This window comes from Pezoporus flaviventris, unplaced genomic scaffold (assembly GCF_033815535.1).
Source record: "Pezoporus flaviventris isolate CSIRO_AGI_PZ_B2104156 unplaced genomic scaffold, CSIRO_AGI_Pfla_v1 ptg000050l, whole genome shotgun sequence".
NCBI lineage: Eukaryota > Metazoa > Chordata > Aves > Psittaciformes > Psittacidae > Pezoporus > Pezoporus flaviventris.
This window is the reverse complement of record NW_026892598.1, coordinates 7,622,887-7,644,656: the sequence shown is the minus strand read 5'-3', so window position 1 is coordinate 7,644,656 and position 21,770 is coordinate 7,622,887. Positions and strand designations below refer to the sequence as shown.

Sequence of the window (21,770 nt, the reverse complement as noted above, 5' to 3'; positions counted from 1 at the left end):
GCCTGTAACCTTCCATTCCAACACTCCAGTCATAGGAGCCATCCCACCATGTTTCTGTGATGCCTATTATATCATATCCCCAAAGATGCACACACATCTCTTAATTCCTCTTGTTTGTTCTCCATGCTACAGGCATTTGTATAGAGGCACCTGAGCTAAGCTCCAGATGAGGCTGGGTCATTGGCTGGAGCAGCTGGAATATCTCTACATTGCTCCAAGCATTTATTATAGGTGCTGGCAACTGACTGGGAGTGCTGGGATGGAATGATGCCCCCCTCCCCCAGCACATCTAGTTTAAAGCTTCTGTGACCAGCCTGGCAAGCCTCCTACCAAAACTGCGCACGAGCAGCTCCACCAGCCCCCAGTAGACCTGGCCTCCTAAATTGAATCCCATGTTCAAGATAACCAGACCCCTGACTATGGCACAACCCTTTTAACCATTTATTAACCTGGCCAATCCTCCTAGCTTTTTTTAGGTCCTCCCCTGTATCCTGGAGAATTGACAAAAAGACAATCTGAGCTCCAGAGCCCCAGACACCTCTCCCCGGGTGCCGTAGTCCTTCTTTATGTTCTCTAGGCTACTGCTGTCTATATCCCTAGCACCCACATGTATCACTAGAAGTGGGTAATAGTCAGTGGGACTTACTAGAGCAGGCAGCCTCTCTGCAACATCCCCAGTCCGTGCCCCTAGTAGGCAGCACACCTCCCTTGAGACCGGGTCAGGCTGACGGATGGGTGCCTCTGTGCCTTTCAAAGTAGAGTTCCCTACTACTATGACCCGCCTCTTTTTCCTGGCAGCACCAGTAGTGATCTTACCCGTTCATCAGCCGGTTGTTTCTGGTGTGAGTTTGTTTCCTCATTAGCCCCCTGCAGGACAGCAAAGCAGTTCTGGGTGGGGACAACAGATTTAGGAGGAAGCCCCTTGCTTTTAAATGTAGTTTTCCTCCTTTTTTTGTTGGTTTTTGGATTTTTTTTTTTTTTTTTTTTGTTACTGTTTCCCAGCTCCCCGGGTTAACGGCCTCCTTCTTTCCTTCATGAGCTACAGTGGACGCTTGAGGCCCCTGCACAGTCTGGGCCTGGGGAAAGCATTCCTGCTTCCTCTCAGCTTCCCTGACATCTCGCAGCCTATTAACAGCATCCCGCAGCTCAGCCCCTGCTGCAGGAGGACCTCCACCAGGGAGCACCGAGTGCAGCCCTGCCCATTGTGCACCCTCCCCTCACCAGACCAGTGCAGGCACGCTCTACACCCCGAGCTCTGCACTGCAGCCTCCCCTCTCATCAGCTCTGGGTGCCTACGCTGGCCACCGCCCTGGCAGCCAGAGCAGAGCTTCCAGACCGGGCCCTGATCATACGGCAAGTGCTGACCATCCCGCTGGAATGCTGCACAAACTGCCTCAACCTGACCCGGTCACTCGCGCTCCCTGGGGCAGGTTTTTACCCGCCCAGGGCTGGTGCTGCTGCTTTAGGCTCCGCCCCGTGTGAGTCAGCTGCTCGCTCGCGTCAGCTGAGCTGCCGGCTTCTGGGCAAGTCCTGTTGAGGACTTGAGGCTCCCTCAGTGGGAGGCTCTCGCCGCTTTGAATTAAGGCTCCTGGACGCTGAGCTACCCCCCTCTCAGGTGTTGGAGGCATCCTCTGTGGAGCTACTCACTTCAGCAATTGGTAATAAATGGGTAATAGCATTGTCATAAACTTATTTAATGCTGGAGAAGACATTCATCCATGACAGCTACTCATCTGGGACATCTATGAAGTTGAGCTTACATTATGCTGTAGTAACATTTTGAAGAGTTTATTTGTTATGTGTTCTTAAAACCTATAAGTTACAAAGTTGCTTACAGAAAATTCCATTCCTAAGAGTAACGGGGAATTGCTTCTTGATTCTTGGGTATTCAACCTTTCTGAAGATTTGCTAGGAACTCTGGAAGATGTTACAATAAATAGTAACGTATTGCCAGGTAGGAGTGAAAACAGTACAATGTTTTTGTGAATCTTGCTCATGTGATCTCTTGCCCTTTACAGAAACAATGAAATAATTCCTGAAATCTCCTAGAAACAATTTTAAATTCTTTAAAGCAGTACTCCCAACTGTAATCATTCATTAATTTTTAATACATTAACACCTTTGAGTGGATAATAATGCAAGTTAAGAGGTTTTTTTTTTAAGAAACACTGTCAGAGAATTATATTTGAGAATTTACAAAGCTTTTTTAGGGTGATTATGTAATATTTTGGTTTACTTGGCAATATCTGAATGGATTTTAGTGAACACATGAGTAATTTTCAGGAATACAGCTCCTGGCTGCATTTTATGAATTACGTTGTACCTCTGCAAAGTGGTATAGCAGACAACAGAGGGACCAGTTGAGTAAGTTAAAGCTCCTGAGGACTCAAAAAAGAAAAATTACAATAAACAGTAGCAGTGCTTCCATTTAATAGATATGGGGACTTATGTGACAGGTGGTTTATGTAAATCTTTTATAATAACAGAAATCCTGATATATTTTTTGTTTTCATAAACTTAGGTTTGCTATTTTTATTCTTGATTTTTCTCTCCACTTTTGTGTAAAAAAGCAAGTATTTTACAGCACATTTTTAACCATGGATTTCGTTATCCATTTTCAGGCTGGCAGAAGTAAAAGAAAAAACAAACCACTTTAAAAAGGTCATTCAACGACTTGATACAGACCTGGAGAATTATGAAGGTAATATGGCTAGAGTTTTAGCAGCCTATGCAGAGCTGCATCTGTATTATAACACATATTGTTATGGACATTAGCTGCTTGCAACTTTTAGGCTTAACCAAATGTCTATTATTGACCATTAGAAGAAGGTTTTCTGTTCAGGGGTGCACACTTGTTTCAGTTATGAGAAATGGGGAGTACCCACCTTTAGTGGGTGGTTCATCAAGTTTATATTAAGTAGTAAAAATACCATATAAAATAATAGTACAGCTGTCTGGTTTTCTGTCCCGGTTTTATTTTTAGGACTACTTGAGGAATAGGAGTTTCTCTTGATGGCAGCATTGCAGAACCAGCTCAGCTTTAGAACAGCTTTTATTTAACCTTTTATATGATCTGATGTACTGTCAGCAAATGTGGAATTGAGGATGTTTAATAATAATGTATAAAGTAGACAGAATTTGGTACTGTTTTTATCTGTCTTTCAAAGTCCTTGTGTTGATTTTTACAAGAGTTTGTAGAAATAGTACAGAGCTTAGAAATAGTATTTCCTTAGAAACTTAGCCTCCAGCAGACACCTGCTATAGTACATTGGGCTAGTTTAGGATGGGATTTGTCCTAGCATTGCACATATGGTTCTGATGTAACCACAGTTGAGTGCAGGCCCTCAATAGCTGTGGAAGATTCTCCTTAAAATGGTAATTGATCCCATGGAAAACCTTCTTATAAGGAATCTTGATTAGATAGGAGTTGCATAAATATATACATACATTCTGGAAAATTTTTTAACAAGTTATTTAAATTCTGTAGGACAGTTGACTTAATGTGTTTGTGTCTTTTTTACTTTATACTTTTTCTCAGGTAATCAGGATAAAACTTAGCTGTAATTTTTTTGAAGGTGAAGAAATATTTCTAAAATTGATCCTATACAAATGTTAGATACATCTGTTTCTCATCTTTTGCGTCACAAAATATCTCATGTTTCTCCAGATATTTCATTATTTCTGTGCAAATAATTCATTAAGACTGTCTTACTAGCTATTTCCAGATAATGTCGTTGCCAACTTTACTATTCTGCTTTAATTCTTCCTTTTTGTTTGGCTTGCAACTCTTTTTTTTGTATGTTTGGAGAAATGCAGAAGGTAAGAAGTGAGTTGCTTTTTTGCATTTTATAATAACTTTTACAGACACTATCATTCATTGCTGGACTGCATGTCTTTATTTTAGGAAAAGACTTCTGTTAAAGAAGTGTTAAAAGCATATGTAGGAGAAAGCCCATGCTTGCTTTCAACAATCAGGAACAGACAGGATATTCAAAAATATAGTTAACTTGTGGTATAAGAGAGGGAATTGTACCTATTGATATAACATAGAGGAGATAAAGAAGTTATTCATAAGGAATTGCTTTAAGACACAGAAATCCTGACTCCCAGTGTCCTTTTCTCTAGTGAGTAGAGAAAGAATCCCAGAGAGCCATTCATACTTCTGCTCTAAATCAGCACTTTGGTGTGTCTTTGAGATTCCTGTCCTCCCTCCCTCCCACCATCCCCAATCAACTTACTTCAGCCAACTTAAATACTGGCTCAGTATTTAAACTGTTTATTACAAAGCATTCCCAAAGCTTGAGCTCTTTAAGTTTTTCAGTTAAATTTAAGGTAAAATAGCCATAAAATAATTACAACTAAGGATTTTTTGAATGTTTCAGGGTAAACATTTCAGTGCTAGGAACATTTTTAAGCAGGAAAACCGAAATAAAAAGACCATTAATAGAAATAACTATTTTTAGTTTTCACTTAAGAAAATCTAAATAAGGAAAAAAATCACTCATTTATATGTTCTATATATTAGCAGCTACCATTAACAAAAATTATCAGAGGGCCAGACCACCTCTCCCATGAGGAAAGGCTGATAGAGTTGAGGTTGTTCAGCCTAAAGAAAACTCCCGGGAAACCATATTAGTGGCCTTTTGGTATTTAAAAGGGGCCTATAAAAAGATGGGGAAGAGACTTTAGTAGAGTCCCTTGCAACAGGATGAGGGGTGATGGTTTTAAACTAAAAGAGGGGAGATTCAGGCTGGATGTCAGGAAGAAATTCTTTACAATGAGGGTGGTAAAATACTGGCACGGGTTGCTCAGAGAGGTGGTGGATGTGCCATCCCTGAAGACATTCAAGGCCAGCCTGGATGTGGTTCTGGGCAACCTGATCTAGTTGAAGATGTCCCTGCTCATTGCAGGGGGGTTGGACTAGATAATGTTTGAGGGTGCCAAACTATCGTGTGATTCTGTGATCCGGTAACTGATCAGTCAAAATCAACATTAATTCATAATGGAATAGACTTAACACTTCAGAAATTGCAAGAGAGGCTAAGACATTAATGTAATAATGTTGTATTTTAACAAAAACTTATCTGTAAATTTTAAAGGTTGTGGGGTTTTTTTTTTTCTTTAAATACTTGGCAGATCATGTAGCTCTCTGTTTCATGGTTCACAATAACTAGACTTTTTAAGAGTAGAACAGACTGAGTTATTTAGTGTTGGGGACTTGCCTTGGAAAATGAAAGAGAGAGTCCAGCAACGAATAAAGCCACAGCTGCAAGGAAGTCAAAGCAGAATCACAGTCCCCTAGGGACCCATGGGTGTTCTTATTGTTTGTATATATGAGATAGAAAGGAAAGCATGGGGTATGCCAGTAAAAAGACCTAGAGAGATTTGCTTGCTCAGTTATATCTGTGTCCACTTCATTATTTTTCCTTATATTCTTTAAAGTTACAAGATTATGCTGACAATTTATCAATGACAAAAACTCAAACAATTAAAAATCTAGCTCTTTGAAATTTAAATTATTCCTGGAGGCTGAATTGTGTAATCTTCTTGAAATTTGTAACATATCAGATCTCGCACTTTAATAATGCAGTTTAATTAAGAGTTATTTGTAGTCAGTATTTTGGTGCCCATATATACAAAAACATGTATCTTTTCTTGAAATTCACCTGACATCAGAAAAATCTTGTTCCTTTGTTCAAAGCAAGTATTTATCCCACTTTTTTTTATAAAAAAATGCTAGCCTCTAAAAGGTTCTAAAAACTGCATTGAGAATGATTTATTAATCTATTTTTCTGAATATAAAAATATGTATGGCATAGTCATTTGAAGTGATTACATTAAATGACATGGGGTGAGTCCTGTAGTTTCTAGGCATGTAGAATCTGAATTTTTAAAACTGACATTTTGCCTTCCTAAAGGAATCCAGGACTGAGACAAATAAAGTTAAATCCATGTTACATCCCTTTCAGGAGAAGAAAATTGGAGATACAAAGAGCTGAAGAAGAGGGAAGAAAGCATGGACAGTAAGTTGTCTAATATACTTCAATTAGGCCTAATTCCAGCAAAATACAGATTTCCTTGTATTAATTTAGAGCTGGAAAGAACCAGTGCCCTGATCTTTGCATAAAATTTCTGTGATCTGCCTCAAGACAAGATAATTGCTATCTTAGGACTTATAGGACAGTTACAAACATTTGGAGCATCATTCAAGGCTTTTCATCAAACATTAAAAGTCTTAGGAATACAGCTTTATTGTATGAAAACAAGACTGAAATGAATTTTTAAATTAATTTAAATAAAAGACATATGCAGCCAGCTGTTCAGGTCTGATTAAAAGCAGAAGTTAAAAATGGAAAAGCATAGACATCATATAATTCTTTAAAATTAAGGCTTCTCATATCTGTTTATTCAAAATAAATGCTACTAAAGCTTTCTTCCACAAGACAAACAAGGTCAATCAGACAGCTGTGATAAAATGGAGAGTTGCTTGCAGAAAAACGATGAGATGAGTGTGATAAAATGGAGAGTTGCTTGCAGAAAAACGATGAGATGAGATGTAAGTATGGACCTTGCTTGATGTTTCTAAATAAATTCAAAGGAGGTTTGAAAAAAAAACAACCCCAAAAACCAAACAATAAAACAAACAGTTAAAAAGGTCCAAAATGCCAAAGGTTAAAAACACTAGTCAAGACATACAGGTATGATTCTTAGGTCTTAATTCCACTCAGGCTCAGTTTTACAGAATTATATATTTGTGGATGTAAAGTAATTTAGTTTTGTTCTCACGAATATGTGAGAATGCTTTTCTTTCATGAAGGCACTTTTATTTCACTCCTCTGCCTTACTTACCTATGTGTTTTGGAAGATTCAATATCCTCATTGTCTGCAGCTTCCTTTGAAGTAAATAAATAGGCTTATCAAGATATTGCAGCCAACTTATTTAAGACCTGTTTGCTAAGATGCATCAAAGTCCATGGCATCATCTGTTATGTAAAAAGAAGTGGCTCAGTCCCCCAGAAAAGGCAGATATTAATGAAGCCTTTCTCACCACTAGAGCACTAAATAGTTAAATGTTACTGAAAGTTTTGAGGTAGGTTGTTTGAATGATTCCCTTTGTAAAAACTGCCTACATAATTATTTAAACAAAAAAAAAGAAGAGCTCAAATGTTTTAAACACAAAACATTAAACAAAAATTTCAGTACTATTGCTTCTTTACTACCTTTCCCTTAGTTCTGTTGTGCTGAGATATTCCTGTCTGTATTTCACAACAGATGGTATGAAATACTCAGTAAGTGCCCTTTGAGAAAGGAGCTCTTTTTGGAGCTGACGCTGTTGTCCCTCTTATTAAAGTATAGTTGTCCTATCTTTAAGATCGAACAAGACAAATTCATTCTGAAAGAAAAGAACATCACAGAAAATAGCTTCATTTGTAGCCTGGGTACTGGAGAAACAGGCTTGACAATGGTCTTATTCAGCACTTGGGAAGTGACTAGCCTCTTTCAATTGCAAGCTTTTACACTTTGGTTTTAACTCTGTTCCTGGTTACTAGTTCACAGCAGTGTTGGGAAAAGGTATACCTTTTTACATTTTTGACAAGTACTGTTCTCTACAGCTACTAGTCAGCATCAGCTGGACCAAAACTTTATTTCAACTTTCCGAGCCAACTGAATCTGCATCAGAACTGGTCATTTTTAGTAATCAGCTGTGCACATTACAGATGTGTTTTCTAATGCACATAATTAAACTTCTAAGAATTCCTAGTATCTTTGATCCTGAAATCTCTGCCTCAGAGATAGTCTTTGTAGTGTCTTAGTATTGTCCACTGGCTCCAATAGTGCAGATTTTCCACTTTACAAGTTTTAGAAGCTGTACTCTGTGAAGCATCTCTCTTAACTCTTTCATGGGCAGTGTTGCAGATGATGTCAGATATTACAGTAGTTTTCTTATCCAGGAATGTTTTATTAGTAAAGAATTTTAAAATCAGATGTTTATTAAAACCCGTGGATGCTCTGAAATCCAGAATTCTCTAGTCAGTCTTCATCCCTTCAGGATTTGTCAGTATTTCCATTAAGTAGATCCTCTTATAATCTTTCCTCATTCTTGAATTTGCTATTATCTAATCCTTCTTGCTCAAACAAGCACTTCTCTTTTTCATCTAGCTAGAAAGTTTGCAAACTCTTATATTTACTGAGGGCTTCTGTGTATGTAAGCCATGTTTTAGAAGGAGACCCGAAAGAGGGACGATCATAACTTGTAGCCCTGGATGGCGTCTTGTTAGACCTATAACTTTCATGTGATGTGGCCAGCACCCTTTTTTCAATATGTCTGTCATCAGAAGTACATTGTAGTATGCCCAGGACACACATACAGAGGGTATACCACCATTACAAGTGTCTTACCAGATTCAGTTGGACACTTACTAGAATGAACATAAATTAGCGAGGTAGCAAAGGGACATCATACGTAAAGAAAAAGATACCAGGTAAATATTGGTCTCAGGCCCTTAGCAATGTCTGGCATTTAGTCCACCCCATTAGAGATAATCAAGTCCCTAGTGAAGTACCTGTTCCCTTTATATAGTAGCCCATTTTGGTAGCCCTCAGAAGAATTAAGATCAACAGCTGCTGGGACAAGCATTTAAAAAGCTGTCAGAAATTATCGTAATGAAACTCCTTATGCATTGGGTAGCAACCCTCACCTAAACAGTATCCAAGAAGGTGATTACGTCATATCATTAATCTGTCAAACATGCGTCTCTGCAAAAATTGTCCTCTTTTTCATTCTAACCCGTAAGTTGACATATTTCAAGGACTCTATCACCTGTGTCTTAACTAAATAATTTATCTTAAAGTAACCTGTCTGAAACTGTAGAGCTTAGAAAGTTTTGGCTGGAAACTACAAGGACTTATGCTATACCCACACAGCAGCAGGTTTCTTTATAGTGTTTGTTGATCTCTAGATTTTTTTGAGACTTTTGAAGAGGTGAAGAATCAGGAATTGGAACGAAAAGCCCAAATAGAAGCCAACATTGTTGCACTCCTGGAGCACTCAAGCAGGGTAAGCCTATTTTTCTCTTCCTGTGGTAAGCTAGGAATTTAAAAGGACAGAACAGGAGCATGTTTGGTTTAAGAAGGGTGATAGTTTTTATGTATTATCCATCCAATATCTGCATTGCAATCTTGTAAGAGAATTAAACACTAAATCATGTACAGCTGTAGTTAAAAAAACAAAGCAAGTCCACAAAAAACAAAACCAAGGCATATTTGATTAATTTAACTTTATTTCTGGGAAGAGACTTTTGTATATTAGATAACACTTGCCACCAGAGTAAAAGAAAGATGTGCATAATTGCTGTAACTCATCATCACTGCTATAATCAACTTTATTCCATTCATTATAAACATTTCAGAATATTGCAAATAAAACTACTGCAATATTTTGTTTATGTAAGGTCTGCAAATATCAGTTCATGGGTATTCTGTCACTACTGTTAAGTAATTGACAGTGTTCCAATACCCTGCTGTGTAATATTTAATGTAAACACTTTAGAAATTGTTCCCATTTGCCGTCTGCTATTTTTTTTTTGCACTTTCAAAATGTTTGTTCTTGCAACATTTTTAATTCCCATAGATTTTTTTTTTGATCTTACAGAAATCTTTCATCTGAGTAATAGTTTGATTATATCTCCACTTTTTTGTCTTCTAAAACTTTTTCAGTATGGTATTCCATAGGTATATTTTAGGCAATGACAGTTTAGTAGGGATTAATAATGGCAACACAGTATACCTTTGTTGCATTTTTATGGCATATACTTGCTGAATTTCTGTTTCATCTTCACTGGCCTGTCAGTACATCTTTTATCAAAAGTTGGCAGAATGAAAATTGGTCACATTTAAGTCCCTTCAGAGTATTTCCAGTATTTTCAGTCTTTGCAGAAGAAAAGCCCCATAACAGACAATGTACAGAGACAGGAGAGTTTTTTACTAGTCCAGTTACCATTTGTTGTTTCAAAGATGCATCATATTCTCATTATTTTTATTGGTAACACACAGAATGTGAATCGTATGAAACAAATTTCATCTGTTACCAATCAAGAACTGAAGATTATGCAGGAAGACCTCACTTTTAAATCAAATGAAATGCAGAAATCACAGAGCACTGCTAAGAATCTGATTACAGGTAAGATCACCAATTAATTTTCAAATTAATTCCTTAAAAAAATTAAAATTACCTGAATTGTTATATTAGTCATAAGTACAAGATCAGTGATCTCCAAATACCAAAATACAGTGGCAAGTTAATAAATTCAAACTCTTGTGGGTTACAAGTTCTTTATATTCCTTAGGAGTATTTAGCTTGCTATTATGATGCTTCTTTGCACAGATATACATTAAATATATGTATTTTAATAAAGGGGTACAAAGTTCTTTGATCTAGAAGTTTGACTTTATTAATATTCACCTTGAATATAAGCAGTTTTCATTGTCTTAAAATAGTGTTTAATAAATTGAAGTAGAGACTTCCTTCAGTTATCTAACCATGTATTATTTGTAAATGCAGTTCTCAGAATCACTTAGTTATGGTTTTGTGCTTTTCTAAAAGGGAATGTACCATGAAAGAATAATTTCCAACAATAGTGAATAGCTCTCAAACTATCAGGCTTTGATTTTGCAGAGTGGATATTAATTTTTACTTCATTTTGGAACTACTGAAGTAGGTAAGTGTAAGAATCTGTGGAATCTTGCCTGTAATTTAAAAAAACTTACAGTATTGTTCTTTCATTTCCATGGCAAGTTCTATTTAGTTCTTTTTTTCATTGTTTACAGTGAAATTGTTCTTATAATTCTAAGTCTTCGCCAATATCATTATTGGTTCAGCAAGCCTTTCCTTGTTTGGCTAAAAAGAAGGGGCAGGAATTAAGAACCATAAATCATTTTGATAGAAGGCTATTACATGCTCTACTTGGTAGAAATTTTCAAAGTAGGAGCCTGTGTTGTAACTTCAAGTAGTTACGTGCAATTAAGTTGTTATACACACAGTGTTACAGAAATAGATTTTTCTGTTGTGTGTTTTAACATGTAGTATTTGCTTGTTTGCAAGTACTCCTTTTGCCATTCTAGCATGGCTTAAAAGCTGGGCCATACATTGCAAGTTCAAATCTGACTTTTTATTCTTTCATTTAAGCATTGTTTCTTATTATTTTACAATATAAGGATATTCTGGAAGCACATATCACTATAGAGACATGTTGAAAGGAAGTTACAATACATAATTTTCAGTAGGACATTTATATGACTCTTAAGTAAATTCCTGAAAGCAAGGAGTTGAAAATACTATATTAAGCAATATAAGATTCTTGAAAATATACAATGAATATTCAATTTGCACAGTTTAGATTCTTCCTAATCCTTGAATTATAGCATAGTCATCTTCAGGATTCTTTTGTTGTGTTTAAACAAATTACATTGCTGTAAAAATGTCTACCAGCAGAACCCTTAAGAAAAGAAAAAAAAAAAAAAGGAAAAAAGAAAAGGAAACCATGAAGAGTAAACAAAAGTGCTGATAGCATAGTTTCCCAAAAGCATTTCCCTGGGTCACTGTAGTTTGGTCTGGGAGTTTGCTACTGTGTACACACTGCTTGCTAGACACTGCAGCTTCATGGTGTATCAGAAGGAACTGGGCTGCATCCTCTTCCTGTCTCTTCCCGTAGAGAAGTTTCGAATTTTTTTAGTTTTGAGGGTTTTTTTTCATTTAGGTTGTTGCTGGATAAGGATAAAATTCACTCCTTCCAGTTTCTTCCCTTTTCACCAGAAAACATGAATGGATAGGAATGGCCCATTGCTGTCTCAACATAGTTTTTACCAGTATATAGATAAAACAGTCATAAGAATCCTTTCTGGCATTTTGCCATTTATATTGTTATGACTCTTCACATGTAAAAAAAAATCCCAATTAGTCAACTATGTATAATTTTAAAATAAAAAGTAAATATATCAGAACAGCTATATGGAGAGTGAAAATACTGTGATTATGCCTAAATAAATGCATAAGAAAATCAGAAATTGTTTTCTGCTATTTCTCTCCAATTTGAATTATTATTATTTTATAATTTTTTTTTTAACTGGTTTTAATGTTAAATTCTTGAGTTATTAAGGTCCTTAAGCATTTCTCTGTCTTTAAACCACAGTGGCAGAAACAAAATAAGGAACAAAAGAAGCAGAGCTGTGGTCTGTACAGTTGTGGTTTAGGATCTGACACTGACAATAGCAGGAGCTTCAAAGTGAAGCTATAGGCAGCTACAAAATACTTTAGACACGGGGAAGGTGTTTTCTTAAGTGCTTTAAGGTGGATTCATACTCTACACAAAAGTCTTGACTTGTCTTGTTATTTTGAAGTTCCTCAAGAAATCATCAAAGCACTCTGTAATAAGCCAGAAATGCTAATTAAAACAAATATTTCACTCTAAAAAAATAGTATATGGCATAAATACATAAGAGAAGAAATGAGTATCAAAAGCTTGCTATGACAGAGTTTTGATCACATGAGATTTTCCAAGATAATCTCACTAAGGAAACCATACCCACAGTTTTTGGAAAAATGAACTCGCCCTCTATTACATATGCATGTCCATTCCCTACTGCCGTAAAGATCTATACTGCCTTGGTAAAGTTGGAGGAAAGAAATCCTACCCTTTTTCCAGGAGATCAGCATAAACCTAAGTCTGTGAGCAAAATATGCAGTCTATTTTGATAGAAGTTCCTTTATGGTGTCCGTTCCTCCCAGTAGCCCACTTTGCCTAAAATTTTAGAATACAGGAAAAACCCTGCATTATTTGTGTCATTCTTCTGAGTTAGACACTGCTCTGAAGCGTAAGGTTGTGTACCCATATGTTTAAGTGTTCAGGAAAATGAAGAAAAAACAATGACAAGGCTACAGGTCAGAAAACCCGTCTAGCCACATCTAGTTTTTCCACACTTGGGGTGGATAACTTACCCCAAAACTGGGTAAAACTTGAACTGGATCAAAGTGTATTTTTTTTTATTTTGTGTATCTTTGTTGTGCCCTTTCTTGAGCATCTCATGACTGAACAGTTTCAGTATTTCCATTTCTTTTCATATAAGCATCCATATTTCTAACTCCTTTAATTATCTATATCTCTTTTGTTTGTTTTTAATGGATTGTCAGAAGTAAACACTGTATATTGTAGCACATGCTCATTTTATAAGCTATGACAGTACTTATTCTGTGGATATTTTCCTGTACAGAGTGAATTCTTAAAGCAAATTTGGCTATTTACTGTCATAGAACTCTCTTATGATAAACAAGCAAAATGAATAAAACCAACGTAAATAACAAATAAATAAATAAGTTTGTCTGCATTATTGCAGTCAACTTTTTGTAAGGTATCACCACTGCTTAAGCATCGCCACCGTTCACAGCCTTGTTGCTGTAAACAACATTAGAAATACGACACTGCATGCAGAAAATCACTTTTTCAATACTCTTCACTTACTGAGTATAATACACTAATTGTAATATAGGAGTCTGGCTTACGGGATGATTTTGAAGATCATTTTTTTTCCTTTCACATTAACACTCCCATGCATATCAAAATCAGAAAGATAAGAAGGAGCTGTTTGTGTTGCTTAGATATAGAATAAATCTTTATATAGTAGACAGTGTATCATGAAATAAAATGCTGTGTTAATTGATTGTGTACTTGTGATCTAGAAAGCCAGAAACTGCAGATGGACCTACAGAAGATGGAACTCTTGGAGGGCAAGATGGTTGATGAACTAGCTTCTCTTCAAGACAAAATAGAACAAACAAAAATGGATTTGAAGGTCTATAATAATTTGCCAGCTCTGAAAGCATCAGGAGAAGAGAAGAAACAGGTAATGAAAAGAATGAATCCTTTCATATGCAGACTTTTTGTGCTTTTGAGCACCTAGTGGAGGGGAATCCAGGTCTATGATTGGGGATCCTGACTGATGCCTGAAAATGGGGCTTGCACTCCAGGGCAAATGAATCCAGATGCTTTTCTGCTTATACATATGACTAGGTATTTGTAGCAGGCTATCAACTGGATACCTTTTGATAATTTCTTTCTACAAAATTTCTCATTTAGTGATTCATCTAAACTTTTCTGCTGTAACTTATGTCCACCCATAAGTTTGAATTTAGCAATCATGGAATCAAAACACTAAAGAAAAATTATTCTGCATGTATTTTCTCTAAGACAGACTCCATCTAAAGCACTTCCTGCTTTGCAGGTGATAAATTTCCTACAAATTCTTAACATTAGCTTTCCTGCTAGTGCTACAAGCCTCCAACTTGGTTACAGCCATTGAATAATGTTTTTAGGATAGAACCTGCATGCTAGAGAAAAGCATTATGTGCTCTTTAAGCTTATGATTGTGTTCTGAAAGGAAGAAAAAGTAGCATCTTGAAAGCTAAACTAGACTCATTTGTCTTTAACCCAAAGCAAATTAACTCATCCGTTAACTGGTTTATGTTTTCTTTTTTTCCCAACTAGAGACTCCAGGATGACAAAGAAAAATTAACAAAACGAACCCATGCTTTCAAGAAAATAATGGAACACTTGAATACAGAGTATGAGACAGTAAAGAGAGAGCTGCAAGAGAATGAGACACATTCTCAGGTATAGATCAAGCTACATACTATCTCTTCAGTTGTTTCCATTGTAGTTTCAGTTTTCTCATGCACATGAAGCATTGTATTGACAGAATCCATTTATCCCTTCTCAGGGAGTTCAAAATTATGTGCTGTAAATGTGTAGCCCTGTTTTCTGTTTTCAAACAAAAGTTAATATCTTGCCAATAAATTGCTCATAAGCTTTGGATTTCAAAGTCACTAGCAGAGGTCTCTCTGAGCTTAAAAATTGGGTGAATCTTGAACTGTTTGTATTAATCTTGCTCAGAACTCTTCCCCTTTTGCCTTTCCTCTGCTTGAGGAGTTTTGAGGACCAGCTTAAGAAATTACAAGAAAAAAGAGTCACTGGTAGTCAGATAAGATCCCTTTTGCTTTTAAAGTTATTGTGTCAGTAAGCTTTTTCTTGCAACTTGTAACATTAATTCCATTTCAGTTTTCCCAATCCTTCTGCTCCTTGCAGAACACTGAATTTTTAGGGTTTGATGAGACTTCTTAAACCCAAGGAACTTTGGTATATGAGTGTATTTACTTTTACATTTCCAAAGTGAATCAGGAAAGATGATGTTTGTAAAATCTTAAGCAGCTTTTTTTCTTCCATTATAAACACCCCAAAATCACTGTCATTTTGGCAACAAAGCTTTAATGGCATATAGGTTTGAATGCACAGAAAGAAAATGGACAACATCAAAATAAACTGAAAAAATGGAAATTGATTATTTTCTCTTCATTTCACAGATTTTAATTGTTTCAGGATGTTGAAGTCTTTGTCTTTAGAGCTGTTATTTTTTTCTGATTCAGTTAAAAGTTGAAAGAGATATTTGTACATGTTTAATTTAACTTTCTTCTGGAGTGAGTTTTATGGAGCAGATGAGAGGGCATAGCTCTAAATGAGGAGGTATATATATGGATTCATAGCATATGATTATTGTGGGCTAACTCTAAAGTGATAAATCCCCAAAGCTACATGCCAAAGTCCGCAAGACTTCAGTTATTGTTTATGTTTTATGCCAAAATCAGATTCTTATTCCTAGAGGTTATGCAAATCAGACCTGGATACCCAGCCAGTGTTAAGATATGCATAATGATGCAAAAATTTTGTATAAAATAGCATTATAATGTACAGCATTTCTTTAGTTCATTAAGCTGTGGCAGTTCTATTTCAATGGGTGCAAAAAGGATTTGTTTCTTTGCTTTTTATGTCATGAGAGCAAAAGTCATGAGGGTGCATAAATATAAAATGGCTGACTAGTTGACATTCGTCAAGCATTTTGAAGTACAAATAGCATTTGCATCTCTTGAGGGTTTGGGCAATTTTGTAAGCAGTCGACTGTATGAGCTGTGGCCTTCAAGGAGTTACTACAAAAATGCACTGAATATTTCCTTTTATATATATCAGACAGGCTACTATACTGGCTGTACTGCATGTAGCAGTGTCTACAAAGACAGCAATAAATATTATATTTGATCAGAAATACCATATCTTGGAAATAAATGACTGGCATGTTTCAGTGAACAAATACACTAGGTAACTTATTCTTCACTGAAAGATTTTTGTATAATATAGGAATTATTTTCGTATAAACTTCTAGCTTAAAAATAAGCTTTTAAGTAAAATCTTACTATATTTTACTAATTTATTACCTTAGTTTCCACTGAAAATTTAGTCTCAAAATGATTTTCAGGTTTTGCATTTAAAAATAACATCTGCATATCTTGAAATGCAGAACCTTGAACAGTAGTATCAGAAAAACAAATATAAAATTGTACTGTAAGGAAGCAGCCATCGATATAATGTCCGCATTAGTTTCCTGTTGATGCTGAAAGTATTGAAGAAGTGCCAGCACTTAACCCACACTCCTACAATCTTCTTGCTGCAGCTCTGTTCTTATCACAGCTTCTGGCATCAGACAGGAAACTAAACTATGGAAGTAAGGAAGTTTCTTCTGTATAGCTGAAAGTCCAAGACAGTGTCAGGAAATATTGTATCTTTGGTGATTTTAGATCTTACTGATTTTAAAAAGAGATCATTTAAATGATATGAACTATAATGAGAATTAGTATCTCTCTGCAGTGTTTACCTTTTTACTTCTCACTTGCTTACACATTTCCTTATACGACAAGTCTTGAATTCTCAGGTGACTTTTCTTCCACCTACAACTGCAGGTAAATGCAGTGCTTTTATATAAATAGAAGTATGAAGTGCTAAATTAGATATAGGTTAATCATTGGCAGTTTTAAAACAATTTTGCTGTTGTTTCTCATTTCTGTGTTTTGGGTTTTTTTTTGTGAAATAGCTTTGATCTTATCAGGTGATAGGGTACAGGGTGTTCATATAACCTAGTTTTTTTCGGAGATTCTTTGTATAAAGTACGTATGTAATAATAATAGTTTTCATTTTTTGTTCTTTTTATGTTTTCAGCTTATAAATTTGGAGAGGAAGTGGCAACACCATGAGCAAAATAACTTTATGATGAAGGAATGTATCCTTTTCTTTAAGAAATACAGTAAAATTCATGCAGTGTATTAATTGAGGAAGAAGTCTGTTTCCTCCAGCAGAATAAGGCAGGATGGAATTGGCAGCAGAAGACAGGGGAGGAGGGGAAAGGAGATGCCTTGCAAATGTCTGTTTAGCTGATAGATATTGTATATAGCAAAACTTTCATGTGTTATCTGAAACAATTCTAAAGCAAGAGATTGGTCTTGCAGTCTGGAGTTTTCCTGTTGGATCAGTCTTGCATTAACTTTCATACAAATATCCTATCATCTGTCCAGTGTTATCTGAAATCACGCAGCAAGTGTAGCATTGTTGGAAAATCTGTGTAGTATGGTGACTTTACGTGGTAATTTGCAATCTTATAACACCATGACATCAGTTATGAAAAAGTAAACAAAAAAATTCTGAGCATTTGCTCTATTTCTTATCAAATAAAAGAGGAATTGCATATTAGAGGGGAAAATTAGACAAATATTGTAAGATACGACAAGAGGTGCTTTTGCTGCAAAATGGGCTGGGATGGGGGAAGTGCACTGTAGCTTTCTCATTATGCGTTGCTTATTGAAAACTTGCATTCCATTAATCATAGAATCATAGAACAGTTTGGGTTGGAATGGACCTTAAAGATCATCTAATTCCAACCCCCTTCCTTCCACTAGACCGACCTTCTGCTAGGTTGCTCAAAGCCCTGTCCAGCCTGGCCTTTAACACTTCCAGTGATGAGGCATATAAGACCTTCTAAACCATCAGCAAAAGCTTGTTTTTCATAAGGTAGTTTTTGAAATTAGCAAAAGCACTGAATTATTTGTAATTAGAAATGATGGTTCTCATCTTGTATTATTCTCCATAGTTACTGAAGAGATCTGAGTAGGGTATAGTTACACTTTTATTTTATATTTTAGGGACTTCAAATTCACTGCAATACGTTAACTTCTGTAAAATGATTCAGGTAACAAAAAATCTATAATCTCAAAGGTGCATATAACCCACAGTTATATGATTTTTACAGTATAAATATAGTTGGTAAAAGCAACAGCAAAACTGGACCACACCATCAAGTGTTGGGTGTTGAACAGTGTACATGACTACATGTCTCAGCAAATGGCACAAGAATATATTTCGGGCAACTCAGTATCAGCCTGGTCATCAGGGAAATAACAATAATAGTACAGGATATGCGTATAGCATTATCTTTTTCATATTCCAGATATCCCACTTCTCGTATCTGATAAGTGCTGTGAAAAAAATAAGAAAAAAATCTTGGACAATGTAAGGTAATTAGCACCTCATCTATGAAGAAGACTCTACAGGAATATCTTACTAAGGCAAAAATCTTAGATCCTATATTTTCTAACACAAAAAACTAAAACAAACCAAGAAAAAATAGGTTTATATTAAAAGCACCTCCTTACTTGCTACAGTGTATTGCCTATCCAAATGTGAACCCCTTTGCAGAGTAAGTGACACAACTGAATCTATGGCTGTAAATAGCTGAGTGACTTCATCCTGTGGAGAAGGGCTTGGGGGTGCTGGTCTATGAGAAACTGAACATGAGCTGGCAGTGTGTGCTTGCAGCCCAGAAGGGCAACCGTGTCCTGGGCTGCATCAAAAGGAGCATGACCAGCAGGTAGAAGGAGGTGATCCTGCCTCTCTACTCTGCTCTCATGAGACCTCACTTGGAGTATTGTGTGCAGTTCTGGTGTCCTCAACATAAAAAGGACATGGAACTGTTGGAATAAGTCCAGAGAAGGGCCACGAGGATGATCAGGGGCTTGGAGCCCCTCCTGTACGAAGACAGGCCAAGAAAGTTGGGGCTGTTCAGCCTGGAGAAGAGAAGGCTGTGTGGAGACCTCATAGCAGGCTTCCAGTATCTGAAAGGGTCCTATAAGGATGCTGGGGAGGGACTCTTCATTAGGGACTGTAGTGATAGGACAAGGGGTAACGGGTTAAAACTTAAACAGGGGAAGTTTAGATTGGATATAAGGAAGAAGTTCTTTACTGTGGGGGTGGTGAGGCACTGGAATGGGTTGCCCAGGGAGGTTGTGAATGCTCCATTCCTGGGAGTGTTCAAGGCCATGTTGGACAGAGCCTTCGGTGACATGGTTCAGTGGGAGGTGTCCCTGCCCATGGCACAGGGGTTGGACCTAGATGATCTTAAGGCCCTTTCCAACCCTAAGCTTTCTGTGATTCTATGACCTGAAATGATTTTCTTTGCAGTGTTACAATGAGAAGAGGCTTCCACAAGTGACCTATTGCCTATATACATGAAAATAAAACTGACTCAGGCAATGTACTCTTTTTTTATTCTTTTACAATGCTTGGCATGAGATTGCAGCTAGTAAATTGGTGTAAATCTTTTAGACCCAGTTTGAGGTTTTTCCATTATTTGCACCCCTTGACAGTTTTCACAGAAGGAAACTTACTGTATTGTGGTTTCCTTATGGTCCCTAATTATCCTAATATTTATACTGGCAGCTTGTTTCCTTAGTTCTTTTAATCAGTCATAGCAACAAAAAGTCAGGAGAGTGACTACCAGCCAATAATGAAGAACGTGAGAAAGCTGGTCACAGAATACAACAAAGCTCTCATAGAAGCTTTACAGAACACCAAGAACTGAATCCAGGCACTTCCTTCCTGCCCCAGGGGACCAACAATGAAAGATGTCCGCAGGCCGCATGGAAAACTAGATGCTGAACTCATTCACTCACCACTATGGCAACAGACTCTTAAAAGTAGTTCTTTCAGGTTTTTAGAAGTCACAGTTTTTAATACTATTCCTCTTTTGCAACAGTTAGTTAAAATTTTAGAAATTAACTTCTGAATTTTATAAACTTGTAGAAATTAAAAAGAAATACTGCGCAATGAGTGTAAAATCATCACAATATTTTACTGAGGCCCATTGCTGGATTGAAATGTGAAACTTTAGCCTGCTTGCACTCTAGTTGTCTTGTAGGCCTATCGCTGCCAAACATAACAGGAGTTTTTTCCTTGAATAAGGATTACCTGGCAGGCTGTCATACACATTATCTTAAATGAAGTGTATAATAAGATTAATGGTAATATAACATCCCTATTTAAACAGCAACTTATGACAAAGAAGGAAAGCACCTAAGGAGGACAAGCATCCTTTTGAGTCAGAATTGCTTTATACTATAAATGTCTTATAATAAAATAGTCTTACAATAAAAGCAAATGTACTTTATGTATTAGAAAATTTTCATTTCCCAATAGAGAACTGATTAACTTCTTTATATTTTTTTAATATGAGAACAATTCACTTTTTTCATGCAAAGTGAAGCGTAACTATTACTGATCTTGTACAGAGCATTTTACTTTTGTAGTATTCACCAATAAAAGAAATAACAGGGAAAATTATTTGTATTTTCTGCAATTTTTTTTTTCCCTCAGGTTTCAAGCTGCAGTGTCATGCACAACCTCTACTTTGAAAAAATACTTAGATCCAACATCATAGAAGAAAACCAGGACTGATGCAGAAATAACAATGTGTTTTTCAGAACTTTCAGAAAACATTTACATAAAACAAAATTTCCATGTGGGTATTTCCTGCACATTCTACATGTAATTAAAAACTTCCTATTGATAATTTTTTCCACCTTATATGTTGTAACCCTAGTCCCAGTCAAAGAGAAAAAAAAAAAGCACAATTGACTGTAGATAGGAATCTTAGCCAGACAGTAATCCAGCCTTTTTAAAAAATAATGACAAGGAGCAGGGTCTGGATTTGTAATTGTTCCACTCTCTTAGAAAAGTTTTCCAAAAAAGTAGTAGACTGTATGCTTCACTTCATAGAACTGGGGTAGACGAAGAATTAGAAAATGTGCTGAGTCGATTAAAATAGAAGTTCTGTATTTATGTCACTGAGTTTCTCAAATCTGTGATTGTCATTGGGAGTATAAAGAGTTATGTAAAGCAAAAATATTTAAGATTCTCACAGAGAAGAACATGTTTCCAAATTCAGCACAGTAAATGCTGTTGCTCTGTATATGTGTGTCTGTATAATATTTAGAGATAATAGAACAGGATTTCTATAAACCAAGGACTGTTATCTAGGGGAAATTTCCACTAATGTCTCTTCCTTCCTGTCAAAGTTTCAGCTATTGCAGAGAGAGCCCATTATTTGCTGAGATAAAGTTGAAGTCTAATATTCTCACCAACCAAATCATCAGAGATGATCTGAATTCCACTTCTGCTACAATAACACATTTTAATGAACAATGGAAAAAAAGCTGCAGACTGAGTAAACAGACTGCTTTAAATTTGCTTCCACTCAGGGCAGGGGATAGTTTTATTCTTTGGTAGTGATTCTGTAAAATAGCAGGGCAGAGTTTACAGATTTTTGTGGTGTTCCCAGGCGATGCTTGTCATAGAAGTCCTCTCTCCAGCATGATGTTTTTGTGCTGTTCAGGGATCTCCAGGTTACCTGTTCCTGTCTCAGAATCTTGTCAATTGTTCTGACTTTTAACAGTTCATCCTGATGGCCCTGGATTATGGTCATAGTACCCGTAGCTGAAAAGAACTGTATGGATTCTAAACGCTGAGGTACACAGCAGGCATTTTATCTCTCTCAAGGACATTAACAAC

General features: G+C 36.4%; 1 protein-coding gene across 1 annotated transcript in view; it reads left to right on the top strand.

Annotated features, from left to right (window-relative positions):
- Nucleotides 1–20,367, top strand: part of IFT74 (intraflagellar transport 74) — a 41,135-nt gene extending 20,768 nt beyond the window's left edge. Inside the window, exons 12-19 of the mRNA XM_061468787.1 lie at nucleotides 2,622–2,701; nucleotides 5,970–6,023; nucleotides 8,961–9,058; nucleotides 10,054–10,180; nucleotides 13,733–13,896; nucleotides 14,538–14,663; nucleotides 17,094–17,154; nucleotides 19,670–20,367. Coding sequence (XP_061324771.1) covers nucleotides 2,622–2,701; nucleotides 5,970–6,023; nucleotides 8,961–9,058; nucleotides 10,054–10,180; nucleotides 13,733–13,896; nucleotides 14,538–14,663; nucleotides 17,094–17,154; nucleotides 19,670–19,785 — 826 coding nt within the window. The 3' untranslated portion in view covers nucleotides 19,786–20,367. The remainder of the gene's footprint in view (nucleotides 1–2,621; nucleotides 2,702–5,969; nucleotides 6,024–8,960; nucleotides 9,059–10,053; nucleotides 10,181–13,732; nucleotides 13,897–14,537; nucleotides 14,664–17,093; nucleotides 17,155–19,669) is intronic.
- Nucleotides 20,368–21,770: the final 1,403 nt, after the last annotated feature.